The sequence below is a fragment of the Neovison vison genome, chromosome 13, assembly GCF_020171115.1.
Source record: "Neovison vison isolate M4711 chromosome 13, ASM_NN_V1, whole genome shotgun sequence".
Classification (NCBI taxonomy): Eukaryota; Metazoa; Chordata; class Mammalia; order Carnivora; family Mustelidae; genus Neogale; species Neogale vison.
The window spans coordinates 108,976,144-109,002,489 of record NC_058103.1 but is presented as its reverse complement, the minus strand read 5'-3'; the positions used below and the strand labels follow the sequence as shown (position 1 = coordinate 109,002,489).

At 36.0% G+C, this 26,346-nt stretch overlaps 1 protein-coding gene across 5 annotated transcripts in view; it reads left to right on the top strand.

The window, feature by feature from the left end:
- The window catches only part of TCF12 (transcription factor 12), a 389,433-nt gene that overhangs the window by 156,036 nt on the left and 207,051 nt on the right, over window positions 1-26,346 (top strand). For 4 of the 5 annotated variants that reach the window (XM_044231896.1, XM_044231897.1, XM_044231898.1 and 1 more), the window contains one exon: window positions 4,503-4,576. In XM_044231896.1, coding sequence (XP_044087831.1) covers window positions 4,503-4,576 — 74 coding nt within the window. Of the gene's footprint in view, window positions 1-4,502; window positions 4,577-12,644; window positions 12,707-26,346 lie in introns of those variants that run through there. The other variant, XM_044231900.1, reaches the window with a different exon arrangement.

Here is a 26,346-nt window from a genome sequence, read left to right as displayed (position 1 = left end):
CACGCCCTGAGCGGAAGGCAGTCGTCCAACCAACTGAGCCACCCAGGCGTCCCCCCTGAGTCTTATCAAACCATGAGTAGTACTTTGTGTACACGAACTCTGTACTGTTTTGGGCCCACGTGGGAGGAAAAAACCCCAGATGTTTAGAGTATAGAAAAGTCATTCCCCTCCCCCACCAAAGTCCGTTTCCAGTTTTTGCTAATGGATAAAAACCTCGAGGTTTATAGGACTCTGTACTAGGAGAATAAAAGAAGAGGTCGGATAGAAGTTGTGAAGCAGTTTTATGATCAACTCAAGAGAATACTTCTAATCAAAAACTAAAGACGGTAGCAACAGAGAGGAAGCAGAGAGACTAATATCTGAGTTCTTCATAGAAAAGAGGATACTGCTGTATGTTAAACTTTACCAGAAAGTTTGCTTGCTTCTCCAAGAATTTTGCTCTCTGACACCTCAGAAACTCAATTTTTACCTCTTATTCCTTCTCCAGAGTCCTACCTAGCCTCTTCAGGAACTGCCTGTGTATGTAGTGACTTATGATTTGGTTTTAGTTACTTTTCCTATTAAATGAGAAGGTAGCGAATTGTTACCTTAAATTTATAGACCATTGTGTTTTTTATGTAAAAAATTTAATGTTCTTTACTGGAAAATATTAAAAATAGTATGTATACCTATTGAAACTGGGCCTGTGGAATCAAAATATATATTAGACTGTATTTAATTGATTCTATATAAAAAAAGCTGGTATGTAAGAGAATCTGTATATAAAATTATAAAATACTGAAAAAGCAAAAGGTTATTTAAATCTCTATATTAAATTATTGATTAACCCTTTTAATCTTGTTGACTAGAAATAGAATAACTTATTAGAAAGTTAAAACTCAAAGTATTTTTTACCATTCAGTGATTGTTAAGCTTTCTCTTACATTTACTAGTTTAATCTATTAATCGAGGAACTAGCTTTTCTAAAAATTGTTGACATTGGAATTCATAGACTAGAAATGGGAAGATAGAAAATACATGGCAGGGATGGTACAGATGTATCTTAATAGGAATGTTTTCTCCCTAATCACTGTATTGCAACTGTATTCTGTTTTCCTATTGATAAATAGTTCTTTAGATTTTTATCAATTTGTATAAATTTTGGTCAGTTTGTACAGTTCTGTATTATTTTCTGTGTATGATTTCTTTTTTTCTGCTTACCTTGGTCTTATGGCTGAAGCTTTGGAAAGTTTATTATTCCTGTCATATTTCTGTTTGTACAGCCATTGTCTTCAATGCAGAAAGGAGTCATTGATGCTGAAAGATGACTCTTGACTTTGTCAGTGCCAGCCACGACCTTCTCAGAGACTGGATATGTTAACAATAAAACTATAGAGCTCTGAGTTTCAAACCACGCCAAATCCTTGTTAGTCTTTAGCATCCTTTGAATCCCCCTGCCATGTCCAGTATCACTGATATGTCACACTCCTTAGCTGTTGGCTTAATTATCATCTCTTTTAATTTCATTAAATCTTTGCTCTTCTTTTACACTGTGGGAGTAATTAGTGTCACTTGATGAAAATTGTGTATGTGTTTTCACAGAATTTCATATCTCTTTTTAAAATCTTGTCTGTGATGTTTTCTGTAGCAAGCACTCATCTTTTTTTGTATTTTCTTTTACGGGTGTAGGTTAATAACACATAGACCTCATATTTATTTCTCATTTGATATAAGACCATTCAGAGTCATAAAACAAATTATGGTCTGATTATTTTCATTAGGCTATAAGTTTCTATTCTGTGTTCTGAACTTTCACTGAAAGTATGATTACCTTCCCCCTCCCAGCCCCACCATTCTTTTTTTTCTCCATGGATTTGACTACTCTAGGCACTTGATATAAATGGAATTGTACAGTATTTGTTCTTTTTGTGGTGGTTTATTTTACTTAACATAAATGTCTTCAGGTGCATCCAGGTGTACTGTGTGTAAGAATTTCCTTCATTTTTTTAAAAGACTTTTTTATTTATTCGAGGGAGAGAGCATGAAAGGGGGGAAGGTCAGAGGGAGAAGCAGACTCCCTGCTGAGCAGGGAGCCTGATTAGGGACTCAATCCTGGCACTCCAGGATCATGATCTGAGCCTAAGGCAGTCGCTTAACCATCTAAGCCACCCAGGCACTAGAATTTCCTTCATTTTTAAGGCTGAATAATACTGCAGTTTATGTAATGTCACATTTTATTTATCCATTCATCTGTCAGTGGATACTTGAGTTGCTTATACCTTTTGGCTATTTTAAATAATGTAATAGAATAGGGGTGTACAAATATTTGAGACCCTGCCTTCAGTAGTCAATTTAAGTTTGTATTTTACTTTGGCTATGTAGTATAAAAAAACTTTACCTATATAGAAAAACAGTTGCAAATGGGAAGTATGATTTAAAAAATTAAATTTTCAGAAGATTATTTGCAGTTTCATAAATAGTTTTTTATTACAAGATTTTGTGTGTTAGTAAGTAGCCTTTTCTTGGAGTGGGTCTCATAGGAATTCTGACTGCTATTCTACAGTGTTGCTTACAAAGAAAATGCTTGGAATATAGCCCAAAGTAATTAGTGATACTGGAGAGATGGTAACAAAGTATATTTTTTGTGATATTTCCCAAACTTGTAGAAGAATCTTTCCTAAATCTAGAATTTTAGTAAGAATTATCCAGGCATGAACAAAACACTGTGTAGTTTTGTTTATCATCTCTCTGTGTTTTCAAAGCTTCTGGTTCACTTGAAATTATGCCTAGAGTGTTTTCTGTAGTAGGCACCCATCTTTTTACTATAGTGTTTTTAAAAACTTTTAAAAATATACATTAATCACTTAATACAGAAAGTACAGGTTCATAAAAAGAATAAATTAAGGTCCTACTAGCTGATTTAGTGATTAGTAAATTCTACTTTGGAAACTGAGTCCTCTTTTCCTGTTTGTCACCTATCCCTTCAGTTGGCAGTTCTGTCCCTTTGAAAGAGTGAGAATCATGGCTAGTTACTGGAGAATTTGTGGTATTTAACTCACTACAGACCACATTCTCATCTAAATCACAGAGGATGTCAACGAATTTTTTTTTTTTTTAAAGAAAAGGAGGTTCTAAACTTAGTAGAATGTTGTCTTTGTAACATCTTGAGTTTTCTTATGAAAGCATGAAGAAAAGTCAGCTGTTCGTGTTTGTAGAAAACTTGGAAAGGGTTGGGAAAGCATACACTGCTTGGGGTCAAGGATGAAAAGGACTGGTCCTCAAAACAGCAAAGGGAGAGATACCTAGATTGAGAGGTCTCTAGCTCTTTCAACTTTTTCTAGGGACTGGCTGGAAGGTGAAAATAATGGAGCCAAAGCTTCAGAAGGTACATTAAGGAACACAATAAATTGATTTTTTGTTAATCCTTTTTCACTTTGAGTTATCCTTTGCAATTTTCATAAGAGTAGATCTACTTGGAGCTCGTGGGTGGCTCAGTCATTAAGCATCTGCCTTAGGCTCAGGTCATGATCCCAGGGCCCTGGGATGGAGAGCCCCACATCAGGCTCCCTGCTCAACAGGAAGCCTGCTCCCCCCTCACCCACTCTCCCTGCTTGCGTTCCCTCTCTCGCTGTGTCTCTCTCTGTTAAATAAATAAATAAAATCTTTAAAAAAAGAGAGAGAGACAGTAGATCTACTCATTTAAAATCAGATTTTAGAGGAGATTTTACTAGGATGGGTTGTCACTACATTTTTATTAGTTTTAATGTAAATAACATTGATTTGTTATGATTTGGTATAGTTTGATTTAATTTGATACCTTCAGTTAAGAATATCTAGTCAATGTCGTATTAGAAACTAATTTTATTAACTTGACTTAATTTTATTAACTTAATAAAATTAAAATTTTATTAACTTATTAACAGTTGTCCAAATTGCTTCATTCTTTTTTTTTTTTTTTTATAGAGAGGGAGAGGGGCAGAGGGCAATGGGGAGAGAATCTTAAGTAGCCTCCGTACCCAGTGCAGAGCCCAGTGTGGGGCTTGATCTCACAACCCTGAGATTATGACCTGATCCAAAATCAAGAGTCAGCCGCCTAACCAACTGAACCACCCAGGCTCCCCCACTTGCTTCATTTTCTAAGCCTTATCCATAAGAACTAAATTCTTCATATTTTCATGTAGACAGCACTAAACTATAGAAAGTTGGGGGTTTTATCTACTTTTAGAAGTAGCAGTGGATGTGACAGAAATGTGGAGACCTAGATATGCCCTATTTTGAAGCCTCCAAAGATGTTTCGGTTCTGAAAGTCTGCATTGTTCAAAGGGAGTTGTATGGAGCAGTGATGAAGACTTTCTGAGGTAGCTTATTTTCTTCAGGTTTCTGAGACAAGAATTGGTTGGTACACAGTGAATTCCATACAAATGCAAATACTCCTTGCTGACTTGTACTCTCTGCCATACTGTATGAAAACAAATCCATCATAGCCTTTTGGATTTATATCTTTCACTTTGTTCTCTCCTTAGGTATGGATGAACGAGGAGGTACAACATCTTGGGGAACAAGTGGTCAACCAAGCCCGTCTTATGACTCATCTAGAGTAAGTTCATTCACCAATCCTTGATTAAAACTATAAAGTAATTTGGCAGAATAAGTAAGACTTTTCATATATGAGCTCTGTTTCTTAAGAGAAATAAATATTAACATATTTACATGGGAATACCATAGAATATGCAGTACCCTTGTGGTAGATTTATTTTTTTTTATATTTTAATTTATTGTCATACTTTGGGAGTTTATTTTATTTCTTATAATGAAGGAAATGTTCTTGGTGTTATTTCTATACCTGGATTACCTGCAGTACTCTTTACTAAAGTTGCAAGAATTTGGAATGCCTCACTAAGTATTCTTACCATATATAGTCATTTTTCTTTCTGTATTGTTTTCTTCATGTATTACCTTTAGAGAGATGGCACTGACTTTCCAAATACCAGTTTCTAGTCTTTCCTCTGTTGTTCTTGTTCCAGTAGTAGTCATCAGCCATTTATACCAGGGACTCTATAGCCCTGTCTCTTGGAAGCATATCAAAACAGACATAACAGATGACATTTCTTGGTTGGCAGTTAAGAGAAAATAGGACTAAGCTAGTGGTTTATGCTTGAAAAGGTCAAAAGGTTGGAACTTTTTTTTTTTTAAATCAATAAACAAACAATAAATCCCCCAAAAGTTTAAAATAATAAGACTGAAATATTAAAAATTAGACCAAAGAATTATCAGTAAAATTAAACTCTGTTCCCAGAATCCACAGTAAATTGGTGAGGTTAAGGGATAATTTTTCAAAAATGTTATGCTTTGCATGAACAGTGAATTATTTACTTCTCTTAGAATTAACCAGTAGAAGATGGAGAAGCATAAAATTTATGGATACTTAATACTGGGAGCAAATTGGCATAAATGGAAGGAAACAGTATGTGATTGGAGTTCTTAGTGTCCATATGGATTATGCTGCTTTGTATTAAAAAAGCGCTAAGTTAAAACATGTGGTTTGTTACTCTCTTTGGCTGTAGCCTATGTTTAATTTATTTTAAATACTTTGGGAAGAAACAAAATAGTCATGTAGAATCCAAAAAGATACATAGAGAGACAATTAAACATGGTTTTTAGTGTTTTCCTTTTGGGACTCAGTGCTGAGAAAGCTGGGTTGTAGTGTAAAGAGCACTGTCTCGGACACCATAAGACTTGGGTTTACTGTCAACTCTGTGGTGAAATCTCGGACACCTTATTTTATCTTGGGGATAGTTGAACTGGTTGATGTCCAAATTTCCTTCCTTTAAAAGTTTTTGATGCTTTAAATAATATGTGAATAGGAAAGGTAGGTTTCCTGTTTTAATTGCTAAGTATGAATTTTATTTATATAGTGGAGAACAGAATACTGTTTATTAATATTGGATTATTTTCTTTCAAAGTCTTGAGTTAATGTGTGATAACATTATTTCTTAAAATACATTAAATGGTGCCTTTGTATCTTATGTTTCCTTTCAGACTTCAGTTTCTTTTCTTACTTGAGTGCTAAATAGGATTCTAGGAAAAGGGAACATAATAGTATATCCAAACATTTACATATTTCATGACTGTGAAATTAAGTTTACCTCTAGAGATGGACTTTAAAGCAAATCTTCCTTTTCTGTTTTGCTATTTGATAGATAGATGAATATGAAATGCTATTTTTTACTCTTAATTTTTTGAGTGTGTATTTTATACATTGTAAATTGATTTAATAGTAAACTAGTTTTCTCTTTAAAAACCCAGATTAATCTTTAGCTATTCCCAGTCTACCATACAAAATATATATATATATATATATATTATTTTTTTTTTCCTTTTTCTTCTTACCAGTCTACTGAGATATCAGATAGAGTGGTGATTTAATGCTACCATTTATTTTTATTCTCATTGAAATCTACTCTTCCACTCACTTTGCTTCTGTCCTGGTCATGATTTTGAACTAAAATGGTTTAGTTATCTAGTTAAGAAGTTATGTTTCATTTATAATTTCAATCAGTTAAATTCCCTGAACTCTTCTCACCAGGGAAAGACATTTATGGTTATCTTTGAAGCTGCCCTCAGCACTCCTTTATAGGAATGTTATCAATTTTCTGAGTTTAATTGTTAAATGTCATCTTTTAAGTTGACCTTTTTTTTCCACAATCATAAGTATAGGTGGATATAATTTTGTTAATAAGAATCTCGGTTTACCAAAGTATTTATTCTACTGAGTATCATATTATCTTCAGTTTTTTAAATTCAGGAGTAAATACCGATATTAGCTATAAATGAAATTTGATGCATTGTAAAATTATTAACAAGTCAATGTAAACTTTAATGAAATTGCAGATAATTTTGTAGAAATTATATTAGTGACATTTATTTAGACTTTACCAGTATAAATAATAAATTTCCATCACAGCAAGTTGCATCATTTAAAAAATAATTTAGTTTTACATTCCTGATAGAAGATTTTTTTATTTTACTTTTTGTAAAGTTTGAAAATACTTAATAGGCCACAATAAAAAGTATGTAAACCTGCAGAATGAGTACTTTGGTGGGGTTATAAAGTATATGATTTTAGTTTCGTTGGATTCAACTGAGTTGCTGTTCTCCCTCCCTCCCTGTATCCCCACCCCCATACTAAAACTGTAAGGGGGAAAAAGAATCATTTTTTGTGTTACTGTATTATTTGGCACATGAACTCTATTAAATACTGCTCTATTAATGTATTTCAGCCCTGCATTTTACTGTATAAGATTGGTTACACCAAATCATTTAGGTTGAACTTAATATCTGTTTAACAACTTTTTAAAGGGAATTTTTGCTTTGTACACTTTTTGCCTAATTGGAACTGGCTTTAAATCTAACAAAGAGGGGCGCCTGGGTGGCTCAGTGGGTTAAAGCCTCTGTCTTTGGCTCGGGTCATGATCCAAGGGTACTGGGATCGAACCCCACATTGAGTTCTCTGCTCAGCGGGGAGCCTGCTTCCCTTCCTCTCCCTCTGCCTGCCTCTCTGCCTACTTGTGATCTCTGTCTTTCAAATAAATAAAATCAAAAAATATATTTAAATCTAACAAAGATAGCATTCTGCTCTAATAACCTTGATATGTAAATGAGGTCTACCAGAGTTCTCTGGTTAAGAGGCCACAACTTCTCATCAATGTAATTAGTCTTATATGTATTCTCTCAGAAGCAGGAAAAGTCAGTCCAGTCTGCCCTATTTTTCCCAAATTCACAAGTTAAGTAGCCTTACAGTATGCAGGTGATTTGTTGAGGTCTGGTTATCAGAACTATCCATAGCACATGAATCAAGAAAGAATTTTTGATAGGCAGACACAGAAACAAATGCTGTACCTAATAGTGGTTACAGAAGAAATGGTAGACATGCTTAGCATTCTTAACAAAATGTGGAGATGAGACAACCAAGTTTGAGACACTCATAAGGAAGTAAGAGCATTTGTGTCATGTACCTCAAATCTCTCTACCTTTGTTAAAGACCTGGTTTCTGCACTGTTGACCTACTGCCTGCCTTTGCAGAACAACACACACAAATGAACAGAAAAAGCACCATCATGGTGTGAATAACACTTATTTTCAGAAATATGTGAAAAGTCGTGTTTGAGGTTAAAGCACCGGAGATTGAATAGAGCAGTTAAGATCTCAAATAGTTTAGATGTGAGCAAGAGGTATAGTTCCTTCTTTCCCTTAGTTTTTATCTTTTCCTGCAAACAAGTGTTTTCTATATTTGACATTGCACCAGGCATAAAGGGCAGAGAATACCATGATTTTTGTTATTTACCATCACATTAGTGCTTAATTCCAGTTCCAGACTTTTCCCCCCTCCCCTTTAGAAGGCAGTGGTCAAGAGCATAGACTCTGGAGCCAGAATGCCTGGGTATGAATCCAATCTCTGCCACTTACTACCTGTATGATTGTGGACAAGTTACCTAAATCCGCTGTACCTCAGTTCACTCATCTGTAAAATGGGGGTAATAACTACTTTATAAGGTTGTCATGAGTTTTAAATGCATGTAAATCTATTTTTAAATGAGATAAGTCTATGTAAAGTGCTTAGATCAGTGTCTGCTACATAGTGGTGTGTAAGTGTTGGCTTTAATCTTATGTATATCAGAATTTATTAACTAGATCTATTTGTAACAATCAACCAAATTTAAATGAAGGAATACATTTGCAGATGTGCTACTTTCTAAGTGTAATGAGTAAGAAGTATTTGCTGATTCTGTTGTGGCCGAATATACTTCCCTTTAGATTTGTGAAAGGCATAGATAAAATCTATTTCCTTACCCTGTCAACTATCTATTTCTTTCTTAGGAAAGCAGAAGTCCTGTGATAAACTTAGATATAAAATTTTACTCTAATACAAGGCTTTTTACATAATGGATGTTCTATACATGTTTGCTGAATATAATCAAATTTGGGAAGAATTGTTAGATTTACTAAATTAATTGTGTCTGGAGATGGAGAAGAATCAAAGTTGATTTATGATGAAGCTCAAAGTTTGAAGTCAGTGGTGGTGGTATTAATGGTAATAGGCTTCCTTTCTCCTATGCTTAACAAATTACTGTCCTGATTAATGATACTACTTAGTGAAACATTTTATTTAAGATCACCACCTCTGGAGAATTGCACTTTGTGACTTTGGACAAGTTACTCAACCTCTTTGTGGCTCAGATTTCTCATCTCTAAAATTATCATAATTTTACACATACTTTGTTGGGTTTGAGTAAAGATGAAATGTAATAATAGCTATGAAGTATTTCATTTATTAATACAATAAATGAAAGCTGCTATTACTATTATTATCATCATTATTATTATTCTCTCCAAATAATGAGTACTTCATTTTTCTTTTTCTTGGTTGTACTTCCTGATGTACAAATTCCATTTCTGAAATGTTGTGTGATCATTTTAGTTCATGGAAATTTCAAGGGGCCATGACATCTTGGTTTTCCTGCCCTCTCAGCTCTGCAATCCAACCTAGGCCAAGCTCAAAGTACTGAAGTACCACTGGGGTTTGCATTCTAGTGTTATGGCAGGGCTCACAGGAAATGGGAGAAGTCTTCCCACTGACATTCTTTCCCTAAGATACAGAATTTTTCATTCCTCCCTTTAAAAAGTAAGAGAGATCAGTACCACTAATAGAAATTATATTTATATTTATAGGCATCAGCAGTGACTAGCAGTGACCAGAGGTTGGCATTTTAATTGTGAGCATTTTTCAGGTTATAATCTGTTGTAGTTATTTTGAGGGAAAGAAGCAACATTCAGTTACATGAGTTTGACTGCTTATATTTTCAGTGGCGAAATTTCTACCACGGTTTCCCCTTCTCTGTATAAAATACGGTTTGCATATTGAAACAGTCATGTCCATGTTGTTCTTCCTTTCCTCCCCATTTTGCAGTATCATAGAATTTCAAAACTAGAAAATGTGCTAGCTCTCTATGTCAGTCCTTTAATTGTATAGATGTGAAAACTAAGAGAATTTGAAATTTGGCTAGGTTGAAATAGGTGGTGTTGATACAAAATACACATAAGATTTGGCTAGACAATTTATCTAGTTAATGACAGACTTTGATCTAGAACTCAGATATTCCACATTCTATACAGTTACTTTTTAACACCCTTACCTTAGTATTTCCCAAGCCAAAGAAGAAGTGTCTTAAAGTTTTTGCCATATACAGAAGGAATGGAAAAGGAGAAGAGAAAGCTGAAGAAAAAAGAGGATCTGTGTTTGATATTTCAGAAGAGGACATGGGACATGATATGATTTAAAAAAAAAAAAAAGTTTGCTAGCCTGCATAGTATATCATGAGGCAGACAAGCATAGGATTTAAGAGCTTGAACATTGAAATCAAATCAAAATACTGGGTTCTATTTCTGGCACTATTTCCTAGCTATATGACTGTAGGCAAATTTTTTCTCTTTGCCTCAAATTTTTTTTTCCTTTTCCTTTTTTCATTGATTGAAGGGAGGTGGGTACTAATAGTAACTACCTTAGCAAAGTTCCAGACTCAAGCCTATTAGTGGAGAAGGGGAAACCAGTTATGTGGTGATGAGTTGGCTTTAAAAAACTAGGTTTGATGGCTGTCTATGACTCAGCACAAAATAATTTCAGACTTTTAATCAAGAAATAAATAGTAGGTATGTTTTGAGGTCTTTTGTTTTAATATATACTCTGACTTTCTGCTACCTGTTACAGTGTGGTAGCAGGGTGAGTGTTCATCTTATTTAAAAAGCACCAGCAGTGGTCATTTCTTTGGCTGTTTATCAGGCATATGCATGGATGGCAGCCCGATAGACCCAAGTCACGTAGAAAATAAATATGAGAGTACAGAGATTCAGGAGTTGCTCTAGCCTTCTAAGATTCGTACTCAAAGCCATAGATTGGGTACTTCCTTTGGATAAGGGAAACAAAAATAAGTAAAAATTCAACTAGAATGGACACCTGGCTTTCAGATTCTATGGAAACTAAACTGAGTCTATAAGGTATTGTGAATGAGTTAAATAATACCTCTCTAGCTGCTCCTAGACCATTTCTGCCTGATGTAGCTAAAGTGACCTTTAATTCTGCCTAGCATTCTCTCCCTTCTTAGCAGGCATTCAGTATCTTTTCATTCATGTGGCTGAGCTTGCAAACAGCCATTCTATAGTTGGGTGGATAGCAAGTTGGAGATGAGATAATAGAGCCTCATCTGTGTGCTATTTATACATAATACACAGAGGTTCTTCTGACCCTAAGAAGGGTTATACTGGTTATACTGGCCAGAGTATACTGGAGAGACTGATGAGTATTTCATTTACATTTGACCATAGAGGCCTTGAATATCTAGGGATAGAGAGAACCTGTAATTTCCTTCTCCCAGTATAGCACAGTGGTCTGAGAGCTACCTTTGTAAATAAGGATGTTAATGTTGTCATTCTGCTTTTTAAGGAACATGAGCTTACTTTGGTGCCCCGGTTTTAAGATGATGAGATTTATAGAGGCACTCAATTTCTCCATCATTAAAAGAGAATAAAGTATATCTTAGAGTTCAGGAAGTAATGGTTAGAAATACAAGTCATTTTTGCCTAAAGAATTAAATAAATTATAAAACTTTAACTCTTAAGGCAGCAGTGAAGAAGCTATAATTGTTTGGCAACAAATAGTTAATTATCAAATTAATTTCATTGGTTATAGGAGATAAAGAGATTACTTTTGGTGATTGGGAGAGTGAAGAGGAAGTGTTTGAGTAGATCATTGTAGGACAAACAGTATTTGTATGAATAAGATTAAAAGGAAGACAGCTTTTGGAAGTGTGGAATGATGAGACCACAAGTACAGAGCCCTCAAAATCACGAAATTCAGTAAAGGGTAAATGATCTTGCTATATACGCAAATAATGTGATAAGGCAGGTAACCCTGTTCAAGAAACATAGTCTATCCTTTGGCGAGTTAGAGAGCCACTTAAAAATAAATTTTAGGGAGGGAATGACATAAAGGATTTTGTGAAGATCAATATATTGTGGAATGCGGGATGGATCCAAAGTAAAAGAGTGACAAGAAATAGGATGATCTGGTAAAATACTACTACATAGGCCTACTTGCGATGAAATGAGACAGATTAGGATGATAGGATCAAGACCACAAAATAATGGAAAGAGGAGTGGTGTCTCAAAGGAAAAAAAAAAAAACCACAAAACTGGCACATTGGCAACTGAGGAAGATATAAAATTGTATATATTCACTCTTCCCACAGAATGACAACTCCTGAATTAAACTCCCGTGTTTTATTCAGGTTTTGACAAGGTAGCTGCAGTTGTGTGATGCAACTACCAAATTGGTTATAATAGTTTCCCTTATAAATAGGAAAATCTAGTTGTGTGAATAAAAAAATAAATTTTTACTCATTGTCCTCCATTGGTAGCATTGATGGGTAATAAAGTTTAGTGCTACTTTCTCTTCTTTAGAGTAGATATTTTCTCTAGTTGTTTATTGTTTGCTATTGTTTTTATTTTCAAAGGGGAAATGGTGTAGGTTTTATAGCTACTACAAGTTCAAATGCAATAATTAGAAGGGACACACAAATTTTGAAATAGTATTTTATGCCTCTTGATCTCAGGTACAAAACACGAGATGAAGCAGTTAAATAGCAAAGCAAGACAGGAGGGACAGAGAATTAAAGTAAGTGTTTTCTATATATTGCATCTATGTTCCCATTAATCTCTGTTTTGTTATGTAACTGCTCCTTCTGAATGTTCTGAATGTGAAGAAAAACTATGGATGAGAAAAGGGTGCATTTTAAAGTTAGGTTTAAATAAACCCATGAGGGAAAATGTGTGTTACTCTTTCTCTTCAAAACAACACCTGCCTAGAACTTGTAATCTTAGTTCTTAGATAAGGAAAATATTGGGTTAGGATGATGTAAGCTCCTTTAAATCTCTTGCTATCATATATTTAAAATGAAAGAAATCACACAGCTATCAGGTTGTCTACTTTTCCGTTTTAAGATCTAGGCAGACCTATTTTTTTCATTTACCTGTTCTTCCAGGGATAGTATGCGATCAGATACTGTCACAAAGCTTTTGGAACCAGGCTTTATGTCGGTTTGTCACCTCACTGTTTTACCTAACTTTGCATGCCTGTCATAGAGCATCTTTATCAGGACTGATCTTTATAGTTCTTACTTTAAAATCTTATCATTATTTAGTCTAAAATTTTCTTTCAATTAACGTATAATGTATTATTTGTTTCAGGAGTACAGGTCTGTGATTCATCAGTCTTACACAATTCACAGCACTCACGATAGCATATACCCTCCCCAGTGCCCATCACCCAGCCACCCCATCCTTCCCACTCCCCTCCCCTCCAGCAACCCTGTTTGTTCCTCTCTGGTTATGTCTTGTTTCATTTTTCCCTCCCTATTTAATCTTTAAATTAACAGATGAAAGTCAAAACTTACTACTCTTTAAATATCTCCTATGTCCCTTTTTGTAATTTGTTGAGGTCTTATTTCTGGCAGCTTTTTTTATTTTCTATAGATTCACATATTTCTTATCCATAAGAACAGAATGGAAGGTAGATTTGGGCTGGATACCTTTCTAGGTCCACTTAGCCTATTTTTTGTTAAAAGCAGTAATCATAACTATCATTTGTTACAATATCATTTAAAACCTTTCACATGTTCCCTATTGTAAGCTTCACAGCAGCTACCAAGAAGCCATTTTAAAAATCCTGTCCATTTTAGAAGTGAGGAAATTGAGGTTCAGAGAAGGTGAATAACTTAACAGATATTAAACATCCAAGACTAGTAGCCAGGCAGTAGGACTCTTAAGTTAGTCTTCCCTTCTACCATATAACTTGCCAAAGTATACAAGAAACCCGGAAACGGTTGTTATTCCTCCTGTTCAGGACTTTAAAGACAGATATTCTGCAAGTTTTAAGATGATGGTACTGTCATTATTTCTTAGAAAAATATTATTTACATTTTATACTTAATAAATATAAGTCCTAGAGTCAATTAGTTGAGTTTCCTTCCTGGTTCACCACTATCTGACCTTGGAAAAGATAAGATGCTTAATTCTGAGCCTCAGATTTCTCATTGGCAAAGAGATTTATCTTGTAATGAGTGTGTGAGAATTAACACAAGAAGTTTTAGAAAGCACAATATCTGGAATTTATTAAGTAGTCTGTAAGTGTTCCTCCTCTTACATTCAGTGTCATGAAAAATTACAGATCCATTTTGATACAAAGCTTCATAGGAATTATACAAGTCTGAGAGGCTCCTTAGGTCACTATTCCTGGAGTATGTACTGAACAAGATGAGGGACCATCTGCAGTTTTTAAATGACCAACAAGAAGTTCTGTAGGTCAAGAAAAGTGAATTGTTCACAAAATTGAAACTATTGGAAAAGTTTATTGCTTTATAGATTTTGGGATTTAGAGATTATTGGGAAAAAATTGGGCAGCCCGGATTTTTATGAATATAGATTCTTGGTAATCTACGTTCTTACAATAGGATGTATAAACTTCAGTTCCTCAAATTTGTTTGAAGGGGTTTCTACCCCACAAGGTAGTTATGAGACCTAAATGAGCTTGTGTATGTCAAAGGCTTAGCATGAGAGATTAATTTTAATTCCTTTTGTGATGTACTTTTGTCATATATTCTAACATTTTTATTTTGCAGATAACAAGCTTGGAGTGTTTTTCAATGCATTGAGCTGATACTTAAACCTTTGTGCTGTCAAATGGAATAATTACTTTCATGTGGTTTTATATTATAATGTGCTACTTTTTGCATGGAGCAGATCTTTTTCTTGGTGTTTAATATAAGAAGTTACTTAGTAGTTAGCAAGAAAGTATCATCTGTCCTGTAGGCAATTATCTGCTCTGTATTGGTGATACCATTACATCTTATTGAGTTTATAGTTTTCTGAGTTCTTGCTCTTTAAATATTATTCTTGATTTCCCATTAACTTTACCTTACTCTCTTAGATCACTTTTTACTCAGAATCTTTCATCACAATTTGGAGTTCTGCAGTCTTCTCTTGGGCTTGTACTCTTTGTAGGCTGTTCACATGGAATGCTTTTTTTGCTCAGTTCTTTCATTCATGCAGCACTTACTGAGATTCCATAATTTTCTGGTCTCTGGAATAGGTAAACAAAACAAAATGATGAGTCCATACTGTCTGGGCAAACGAGTGTTCATTCTCATGGGAAAAACAGTTTATTATACTATATGGTGATAAAAATTATGATAATGATGACCCAGGGAGAGTAGAAGCACAGAAATTGAAGCAGAGTTTGGTTATGAAACCTCTAGGGCATATCAGTCAAAAACGGTAGTCTGTTTTATAATACAAAGAACAAAGGACTCAAACCCGGAGACTTCTCCCTTTAGACAAGTGAGTTTGATCAAATGTTACTTATGCTGGACATTAGTTCATAACATGTAAAACAAAAATTTTCATCAAGATCATGGTTTTTCAAACTGTGCTTAATAAGATATTAATAAGTAACGTGTAAATAGAGAGCTCATAGTCCAATATATTTATGTAATGAGTTAAACAAAATTAGACTAATTTGTTGGATTTATCTGTTTTTAATAAAGTATTGTAAATTATAATTCCTTAAGAAAGGAATAGAATACACTTATCACAGTTTTTTCCCCACCATGGAATCCTTCTGCATTACTTATGAATTGAGTTTGATTGCTAGTAATAGTCTCAAGAAATAGTACATTAGATGATATACATTTAATCATTAATTTAGATGTGTGATCCATTGTGAGTTCATTTTTGTAAAAGGTGTAAATTAAGGGTTAAATTTGATTTTTTTTTTTAAAATAAAGCTCTCCAGTTTTGTTACCATCATTTGTTGAATTAGATTATCTTCCCCGTTGAATTCTCTTGTTTTCTCTGCTAAAAATCAATTGACCATGTATGTGAGGGTCAATTTCTGAACTCTCTTTTGTTCTACTGATTTTTCAAAGTCTTTACACCAATACCATAGCATCTTGATTACTGTACCTTTAAAATAAATCTTCAGGGGTGCCTAGTTGGCTCAATCAGTTGGGCAACTGACTCTTGGTTTTGGCTCAGGTCATAATCCTTGGGATGGTGGGATCAAGTACAATGTCAGACTCCATACTTGGCAGTTGGGAGGAGGGTTCCTGCTTGGGATTTTCCCTCCTTCTCTCTCTGCCCCCCAACCAAGTGAATGAATAAATCTTTAAAAAACAAATTAATAATAAAATAATCTTCATTTCAGGCAGTGTAAGTTCTCCAACATTGTTATTATGTTTCAAAATTGTTCTGCAAATTCTAGGGGCTTTGCATATAATTTGAAAAATTTTAAACCCGCATATCAGTTTTTAAACATTTATTTATTTGAGAAAGAGAGCATGAGCAGGGGCAGGAGAGTGGGAGGAGCAGAGAGAAAGGGACAAGCAGACTCCCTGGTGAGCACAGAGCCTGATGTGGGGCTCATCCCAAGACCTCAAGATCTTGAAGTGAGCTGAGTTTAGAGGTTTAACCAACTGAGCCACTAAGGTGTCCCCTGTTTCTATAATTCTGAGGTTTTGGTTGGGATTGTGTTGAATTTATAGATCATTTTAAGGGGAATTGATAACAATGTGGAGTTTTCTAATCCATGAATGTGGTATATCTCTATTCAGTTCTTTAATTTCTTTTAGTAATGTTTTGTAGTTTTACTGATCAGATCTTGTATATCTTCAACTTAGTTTACCTCTTTCATAATTTTTGATTCTAGTATAAATTTTTTATTTCAGTTTCTGGGTGTTCATGTCTTATGTAAATGTGACTACAATACATTTTTGTATATGGATCTTGTATCCTGCACCTTGCTAAACTCACTAGTTGTGGTAGCTCTTTTGTACATGCTGGAAGGTTTTCTATTTGGATAGTATGTCATCTGTGAATGAGAGTAACTTTTTCTTTTCCAATCAGGATTTTTTCTCTTCTTATTGAGTTGCTTATGATATCTTCTACAGTATTGAATAGTAGTGATAAGAATGGTTAGCTTTACCTTGTCCTTGAAGTTGGGAAAACAGTATTTCACCATTAAGCATGATGTTATAAGTTTCCTTGATGTTATTTATTAGTCTGAGGTCAATCCCTTCTATACCTAATTTTTTGAGAGTATTTATCAAAAATGGATTTGGATTTTATGAAATGTTTTTTCCACATTTATTGAAATGGTCATAAGATTTTTTAGTGTGTTACTCTAGGAATTGATCACTATTTTAAATTTTAAACCAACTTTGCATTCCTGAGATAAATGGCACTGGGTTATTATATACTGTCCTTTTTATGTATTACTGAATTATTGTTAAGATGTTAAGAATTTTTATATTTGAGTAATACTGATCTGTAGGATTTTTTTTCTGGTACTGTGTCAGAATTTGGTGTCATGCTAATGAAGAATGTGTTGAGAGGTATTATTCTTTAACTTCTTGAGGAAGATGTGTAGAATTGGTATTATTTCCTCTTTAAATGTTTGGTAGAATTTATCAGTTAAGATACGTGAACCTGGAGTTTTTTCTGGGGATGATTTTTAATTACAGTTTCAATTTTGTGAATAGATAAAGGACTACTCAAGTTACTTCTTGAGTGAGCTTTATTAGTTCATATACATATTTTTAAGATTTTATTTATTTATTTGATAGAGCTCACAAGTAGGCAGAGAGGCAGACGGGGATTGGGGGGAAGCAGGCTCCCCGCTGAGCAGAGAGCCCAATGTGGGACTCCATGCCCAGGACCCTGAGATCATGACCTGAGCTGAAGGCAGAGGCTTTAATTCACTGAGCCACCCAGGTGCCCCTAGTTCGTATATTTTAAGAAATATGTCCATTTGTCCATTTCATCTAAGTTGAGTTTATTGGCATAAAGTTTGTAGCATTTGTTATCTTTTAAATATTTGTGTTAATTATCTTTTGAAATAATCAACAAAGTACCGCAAATTTAGTGTCTGTCTGAAAATAATACACATATATTGTCTCTCAGTTTCTATTCATGAGGATTGGGCATAGCTTAGTTTGGTCCTCTGCTTCAGGGTCTCTTACAAGGTTTTAAGCAAGATACTGGTCAGAACCAGAGTTCCATCTGTAAGACCTTTGGAGAACAATCTGCTTCCAAATTCATATTTGTTTCTCAGGATTCAGTTCCTTTATTTGTTGAACTGAAGGCCACAGTTCCCTGTAGCTATTGGCAGGAAAATGCATTCTTCATTATCTTGCTAGCCAGGCCTTTCCATTGTGGCAGCTTACTTCATCAAAGCCAGCAAGTAAGGAGGTCTGCTTAGCCAGATTGAAGGCACAATATTATGGATCCTAATCACAGAAATGACATCATACACTTTTGCCATACTATTTTGGTTAGAAGCAAATTACTAGGCCAGCTCACACTCTGGGGGAATGGTTTATGTAGGGGGTATGAATACCAGAGATCACTGAGGGCTATCTTAGAGTCTACCTGGCACAGTATTTGTAGAATCTTTAGTTATAGTCCCTACCTCATTCCTGATATTATCAATGAATTGTTTCTTTTTTTTTTTTTTTCCAATATGGCTAGAGGCTTATCATTTGACTGATGTTCTCAAAGAACTCGTTTTTGGTTTTACTGGTTTTCTCTGTTGTTTTTCTGTTTTCGGTATGTTTGACTTCTGTAACTCTTATTTTGAATTTAATTTGTTCTTTGTTTTCTAGTTTCTTTTTTTTTTTTTTTTAAGATTTTATTTATTTGAGAGAGAGAGAGAGAGCGAGCATGAGGAGAGGAGAGAGGGGTAGAGAAAGAGAGAGAAGCAGATTCCCTGCCGAGCAGGAATCCTGATGCAGGACTCCATCCCAGGATCCTGGGATCATGACCTGAACTGAAGGTAGATGCTTAACTGACTGAGCCACTCAGTGCCCCTGTTTTCTAGTTTGTTTGTTTATTTCCTTATTTTTTTTTTTAAGATTTTATTTATTCATTTGAGAGAGAGACAGAGAGAGCACACAAGCCGGGGGTAGAGGGAGAGGGAGAAGCAGAATTCCTGCTGAGCCAGGCAGGAGCCCAATTTAGGGCTCCGTCCCAGGACCTGGAGATCATGACCTTAGCCAAAGGCAGACACTTAACCTTATGAGCCACCCAGGCATGTTTGTTTTCTAGTTTCTTAAGGTATAATTGTTTTCTAGTTTCTAGTTTTCTAGTTTCTTAAGGTATAATTGAACTCATTTATTTGAGACCTTTTATCTCTTCTAACAGGCACGTTATTGCTATAACTTTTCCTCTGATCATGCTGTTGCCTGCATCCTACAGTTTTTACTATGTTGAGTTTTCATTTCTTTCAGTTCCAAATATTTTGCTATTGATTTCTTCCTTGAATACTTACTGAGAAGTGTGTACTGTTTGATTTTGAAATATTTGGGGATTCTCTAATGAAACTTTTTTATTGATACTTAATTTAATTCCATTATGATCAGGAAACATGCTTTAGTCCTTTGTGTAGGTCCGTATTCCTAGCTGGCATTATTTTTCTTGTGATTAAAGAACTTCTTTTAACACTCTCATTGTGTTTGTCTGGTACTAATGAGGTTTTTCATCTTCTCTGTGTCTGAAATATTCTTTACTTTTCTCTGGTGTAGAGCTCTAGGTGGAGATACATCCCTCTTCCCTAGTAGTCATCAGCAATCCTTGGATTCACTTTGTTTCCCCACTCTTCAGGGATCAGTATTCTGTGCTGTCCACGTCTGATGTCTCAAAACTGCTATTTGGTTTTTTTATTGTTTCAAGTGTGAGGGTTAATGTGGTTACTGTTACTCTATCCTGTCTGGAAGTGCTAATAGAAATGGAAATGATCTGATAAGAGCCATGGATTTGCCTTGAAAGTAGAAACCCTAGGAGCAACATACATGAGTGAATGGAGAAACAAAGCCTGCACAACAGCTTTTTCTGAACAAGACTGAGTGTACTGGGGATATTCCAGAAAGCCCTGGAATTTTGATACCTGCTTGTTATTATGTAATTGCTTTCCTTACTACCAACTGTCCCCAAATAATTGTCTATTGATATTTTATAATCAAAAGACAAAATCTGTTCTTTAATATAGTAAGATTAAATAACTGCCACCAGAGGTGCCAGGGTGGCTCAATTGGTTGGGCTACTGCCTTGGGCTCGGGACCTGATCTGGAGTTCCAGGATCGTGTCCCGCACTGTTCTCCCAGTTTAGTGGGGAACCTGCTTCTCTCTCTGACCCTCCCTGCCCCCATGCTCTCTCTCTCTTTCTCTCTCATTTTCTCTATCCCAAATAAATAAAATCTTTTAAATAAATGAATGAATGAATGAATGAATGAATGAATGAATAAATAAACTGCCACGAACCAGCTGTGTGATGTTAGGAATGCCCCTTGACTTCCCTGAATCTTTTTTCCTTTCTGTTGAAATGAGGTCTCTGTTATAAATAGTCTTCAAGTAGGGTTTCCAGATTCTGACAGTACTAGTTAATCAGGATTCATAATTTATTTAAAAATATAGTGAATAATCTATTCCAGCAATTTATGTAGTATGTTCCAAGGGCCTCTCTGTGTCTCTGCGACCCTTTAGAATGTTTGCTGGGTTAAAACTATTCTCATACAACTAAAACATTCTTTGCCATTTCAGTCTTGTTCTTTCCTAACTGTACTCTGGAGTATAGAAATGCTACATGATATATGATAATGTTTTTGCTCTGAGTTCTTGTGTTTTTAATTTCTCAGGTTTGCTTTCTAATGTGGTAAATATCACTGAATATGTTCCACACAAACAAAGCTCCTTCAGGTTCTCAGTATGTTTTTTTTCTTTTTTAAAGGTTTTATTTATTTACTTGATAGACAGAGATCACAAGTAGGCAGAGAGGCAGGCAGAGAGATAGAAGGAAGCAGGCTCCCTGCTGAGCAGAGAGCCGGAAGCGGAGCTCGATCCCAAGACCCTGAGATCATGACCCGAGCCAAAGGCAGAGGCTCAAACCTCTGAGCCACCCAGGCGCCCCAAGTTCTCAGTATTTTTTAAGACAAAAAAAATTTTTTTAAAGTTTTAAAATTTTGTATTTTTTTAAATAAACATTTAATGTATTATTAGCCCCAGGGGTACAGGTCTGTGAATCGCCAGGTTTACACACTTCACAACACTCAACATAGCACATACCCTCCCCAGTGTCCATAACTCCACCACCCTCTCCCTACACCCCTTCTCCCAGCCACCCTCAGTTTGTTTTACGACATTAAGAGTCTCTTTTGGTTTGTCTCCTTCCCGATCCCATCTTGTTTCATTTATTCTTTTCCTATCCCCCTAAGCTCCCCACCCCCTATTGCATCTACACTTCTTTATATCAAGGAGATCATACGATAGTTGTCTTTCTCCGATTGACTTATTTCGCTAAGCATAATACCCTCTAGTTCCATCCACGTCATCGCAAATGGCAATATTTCATTTCTTTTGGTGGCTGCATAGTATTCCATTGTATATAAATACCTCATCTTCTTTATCCATTCATCTGTTGATGGACATCTAGGTTCTTTCTATAGTTTGACTTTTGTGGACATTGCTGCTATAAACATTCTGGTGCACGTGCCCCTTCTGATCATTACATTAGGATTTTTAGGGTAAATACCCAGTAGCACAATTGCTGGATCATAGGTTAGCTCTATTTTCAACTTTTTGAGCAATCTCTGTGCTGTTTTCCAGAGTAGCTGCACCAGCTTGCATTCCCACCAACAGTATAGGAGGGGTCCCCTTTCTTCGCATCCTCGCCAGCATCTGTCGTTTCCTGACTTGTTCTGGCTGGTGTGAGGTGGTATCTCATTGTGGTTTTGATTTGTATTTTCCTGATGCTGAGTGATGTGGAGCATTTTTTCATGTGTCTGTTGGCCATCTGGATGTCTTCTTTGCAGAAATGTCTGTTCATGTTCTCTACCCATTTCTTGATTGCATTATTTGTTCTTTGGGTGTTGAGTTTGCTAAGTTCTTTATAGATTTTGGATACTAGCCCCTTTATCTGATATATCGTTTGCAAATATCTTCTCCCATTCGTCAGTTGTCTTTTGGTTTTGTTGACTGTTTCCTTTGCTGTGCAAAAGCTTTTGATCTTGATGAAGTCCCAATAGTTCATTTTTGCCCTTGCTTCCCTTGCCTTTGGTGGTGTTCCTAGGAAGAAGTTGCTGCGACTGAGGTAGAAGAGGTTGCTGCCTGTGTTCTCCTCAAGGATTTTGATAGATTCCTTTCTCACATTGAGGTCCTTCATCCATTTGAGTCTATTTTCATGTGTGGTGTGAGGAAATGGTCCAATTTCATTTTTCTGCATGTAGCTGTTTTCCCAACACCATTTGTTGAAGAGGCTGTTTTGTTTCCATTGGACATTTTTCCTGCTTTGTCGAAGATTAGTTGGCCATAGAGTTGAGGGTCTATTTCTGGGCTCTCTATTCTGTTCCACTGATCTGTGGGTCTGTTTTTGTGCCAGTACCATGTTGTCTTGATGATGACAGCTTTGTAATAGAGCTTGAAGGGACAAAATATTTTTTTAAGAAGAATATTTTTGTACAAGTCCTGAGACCAGAGGGATTTTGAGACCTCGAAAATGGCTTGTCTAATGGTAATTATTCTCTATTTAAGTGTGTACTCTATTACCAGATTTCTTCGTGCTGGAAATGAAAAAAAATCAGTGACTAACATTAAATCATCTACTGTCATAGTTCCCAAGTTTAAATCACTTCTCGACCATTCTCTGACTTTGAGAAGATTAAATTCTCTAAGACAAAATTTCCTCAGTTTTAAGATGGGGAAAATGGATCTTCTGTAGATAGTGGCACATAGAAGGGACTCAGTAAAATTTAACTGTGATGATTATGATGGCACCAGAGGTGTATGCTTGTTGACATTTTTGTTTTCTAGTTAGCAACATGTTTCATTATGCTTTAGGGCATTTTTAACAAATCTTAATGCTGTTTCTTCTGCCTGAGAGTGCTCCTTCTGTTTTGATGTTCTCGTTTGAGGTTGTGCTGATATATTACCATCTCTAAACTATTCTTACTCAACTCGGGAAGTTTATCTTGGAAGTTTGCACACTGGCTTGGGCATCATTTAAAATTTTACTGGTTATGCCATCTTGCCCATTAGACTAATTAGGAAGACTAAGACTACAGATCAAACCTTTGGAGGCTGTAATGTGACTAATCTTAGACTCAGACCTCATGCAAAAGTTACTCATTTTATTAAAATGTTTTTAGGTATTGTTTCTTTTTTTCTAAACTATGAGTTCCTTGCAGTTAAAGACTTAATCATTTTTGTATCAGTCTGATTAATTATTGGCAGTATTACTGAGGTATACATATGCATTGTCACTTCCGTATGCATGATTTGATTTAATTTCATTTAAAAATATAATTTTTCAAAGTACTTAAACTAAAAAAATTAGAAGCTTTCTCAAAAATATTTTGAATGCGAGGGGAGGAGTCAAGATGGTGGAGAAGTAGCAGGCTGAGACTACTTCAGCTAGCAGGAGATCAGCTAGAGAGCTTATTTAAAGATTGCAAACATCTACAAATCCATCGGCAGATCGAAGAGAAGAAGAACAGTAATTCTAGAAACAGAAAAACAACCACTTTCTGAAAGGTAGGACTGGCAGAGAAGTGAATCCAAAGCGACGGGAAGATAGACCCCAGGGGGAGGGGCCAGCTCCCGGCAAGCAGCGGAGCAACGGAGCACAAAATCAGGACTTTTAAAAGTCTGTTCCGCTGAGGGACATCGCTCCAGAGGCTAAACTGGGATGAAGCCCACGCAGGGTCAGCGTGGCCTCAGGTCCGCAGGTTCACAGAAGGATCAGGGGTGTCTGAGTGTCGCAGAGCTTACGGGTATTAGAATGGGGAAGCCAGCTACAGAGACAGAGCCGACAGTGAGCTCACAGCTCGGGGATACCTTGAACCGGTCGCAGGCTCAGTGAGCTCGGAGTGCGGCCGGAGGTCAGGCAGACGGGAGTTACTGGGCGCTGTTCTCTGAGGGCGCACTGAGGAGTCGGGCCCTGGGCTCTCGGCTCCTCTGGGCCGGAGACCAGGAGGCCGCCATTTATATTCCCGTCCTCCGGAACTCTTACGGAAAGCGCTCAGGGAACAAAAGCTCCTGAAAGCAAACCTGAGTGGATTACTCAGCCCAGCCCCTGGTAAGGGCGGTGCAATTCCGCCTGGGGCAAAGATACTTGAGAATTACTACAACAGGCCCCTTCCCCAGAAGATCAACAAGAAATCCAGCCAAGACCAAGTTCACCTACCAAGGAGTACAGTTTCAATACCAAGGAGAGCAGCAGAATTCCAGAGGAGGAGAAAGCAAAGCACGGAACTCATGGCTTTCTCCCTATGATTCTTTAGTCTTGCAGTTAATTTAATTTTTTTTCTTTTTCATTTTTTTTCTCTTCTTCTGCTAAAATGTTTTTAACTTTTACCCTTTCTTTTTTAACGTTTTTTAACTAGTTTATCTAAATATATATATTTTTTCTTTTTTTATACTTTTCTTTATTTTATTTTTTTAATTCTTTTGTTTCTTTCCTTTTTTTTCCTTTCTTTCTTTCTGTCTGAACCTCTTTTTATCCCCTTTCTCCCCCCTTACAATTTGGGATCTCTTCTCATTTGGTTAAAGCATATTTTCCTGGGGTTGTTGCCACCCTTTTAGTATTTTACTTGCTCCTTCATATACGCTTACTGGACAAAATGACAAGGCGGAAAAATTCACAACAAAAAAAAGAACAAGAGGCAGTACCGAAGGCTAGGGACCTAATCAATACAGACATTGGTAATATGTCAGATCTAGAGTTCAGAATGACAATTCTCAAGGTTCTAGCCGGGCTCGAAAAAGGCATGGAAGATATTAGAGAAACCCTCCCGGGAGATATAAAAGCCCTTTCTGGAGAAATAAAAGAACTAAAATCTAACCAAGATGAAATTAAAAAAACTATTAATGAGGTGCAATCAAAAATGGAGGCTCTCACTGCTAGGATAAATGAGGCAGAAGAAAGAATTAGCGATATAGAAGACCAAATGACAGAGAATAAAGAAGCTGAGCAAAAGAGGGACAAACAGCTACTGGACCATGAAGGGAGAATTCAAGAGATAAGTGACACCATAAGACGAAACAACATTAGAATAATTGGGATTCCAGAAGAAGAAGAAAGAGAGAGGGGAGCAGAAGGTATACTGGAGAGAATTATTGGGGAGAATTTACCCAATATGGCAAAGGGAACAAGCATCAAAATTCAGGAGGTGCAGAGAACGCCCCTCAAAATCAATAAGATTAGGCCCACACCCCGTCACCTAATAGTAAAATTTACAAGTCTTAGTGACAAAGAGAAAATCCTGAAAGCAGCCTGGGAAAGAAGTCTGTAACATACAAGGGTAAAAATATTAGATTGGCAGCTGACTTATCCACAGAGACCTGGCAGGCCAGAAAGAGCTGGCATGATATATTCAGAGCACTAAATGAGAAAAACATGCAGCCAAGAATACTATATCCAGCTAGGCTATCATTGAAAATAGGAGGAGAGATTAAAAGCTTCCAGGACAAACAAACACTGAAAGAATTTGCAAACACCAAACCAGCTCTATAGGAAATATTGAAAGGGGTCCTCTAAGCAAAGAGAGAGCCTACAAGTGGTAGATCAGAAAGGAACAGAGACAATATACCGTAACAGTCACCTTACAGGCAATACAATGGCACTAAATGCATATCTCTCAATAGTTACCCTGAATGTTAATGGGCTAAATGCCGCAATCAAAAGACACAGGGTATCAGAATGGATAAAAAAACAAAACCCATCTATATGTTGCCTACAAGAAACTCATTTTAAGCCCTAAGACACCTCCATATTTAAAGTGAAGGGGTGGAAAAGAATTTACCATGCTAATGGACATCAGAAGAAAGCAGGAGTGGCAATCTTTATATCAGATCATTTAGATTTTAAGCCAAAGACTATAATAAGAGCTGAGGAAGGACACTATATCATATTCAAAGGGTCTGTCCAACAAGAAGATCTAACAATTTTAAATGTCTTTGCCCCCAATGTGGGAGCAGCCAACTATATAAACCAATTAATAAGAAAATCAAAGAAACACATCAACCATAACACAATAATAGTAGGGGACTTTAACACTCCCCTCACTGAAATGGACAGATCATCCAAGCAAAAGATCCACAAGGAAATAAAGGCCTTAAATGACACACTGGACCAGATGGACATCACAGATATATTCAGAACATTTCATCCCAAAGCAACAGAATACACATTCTTCTCTAGTGCACATGGAACAT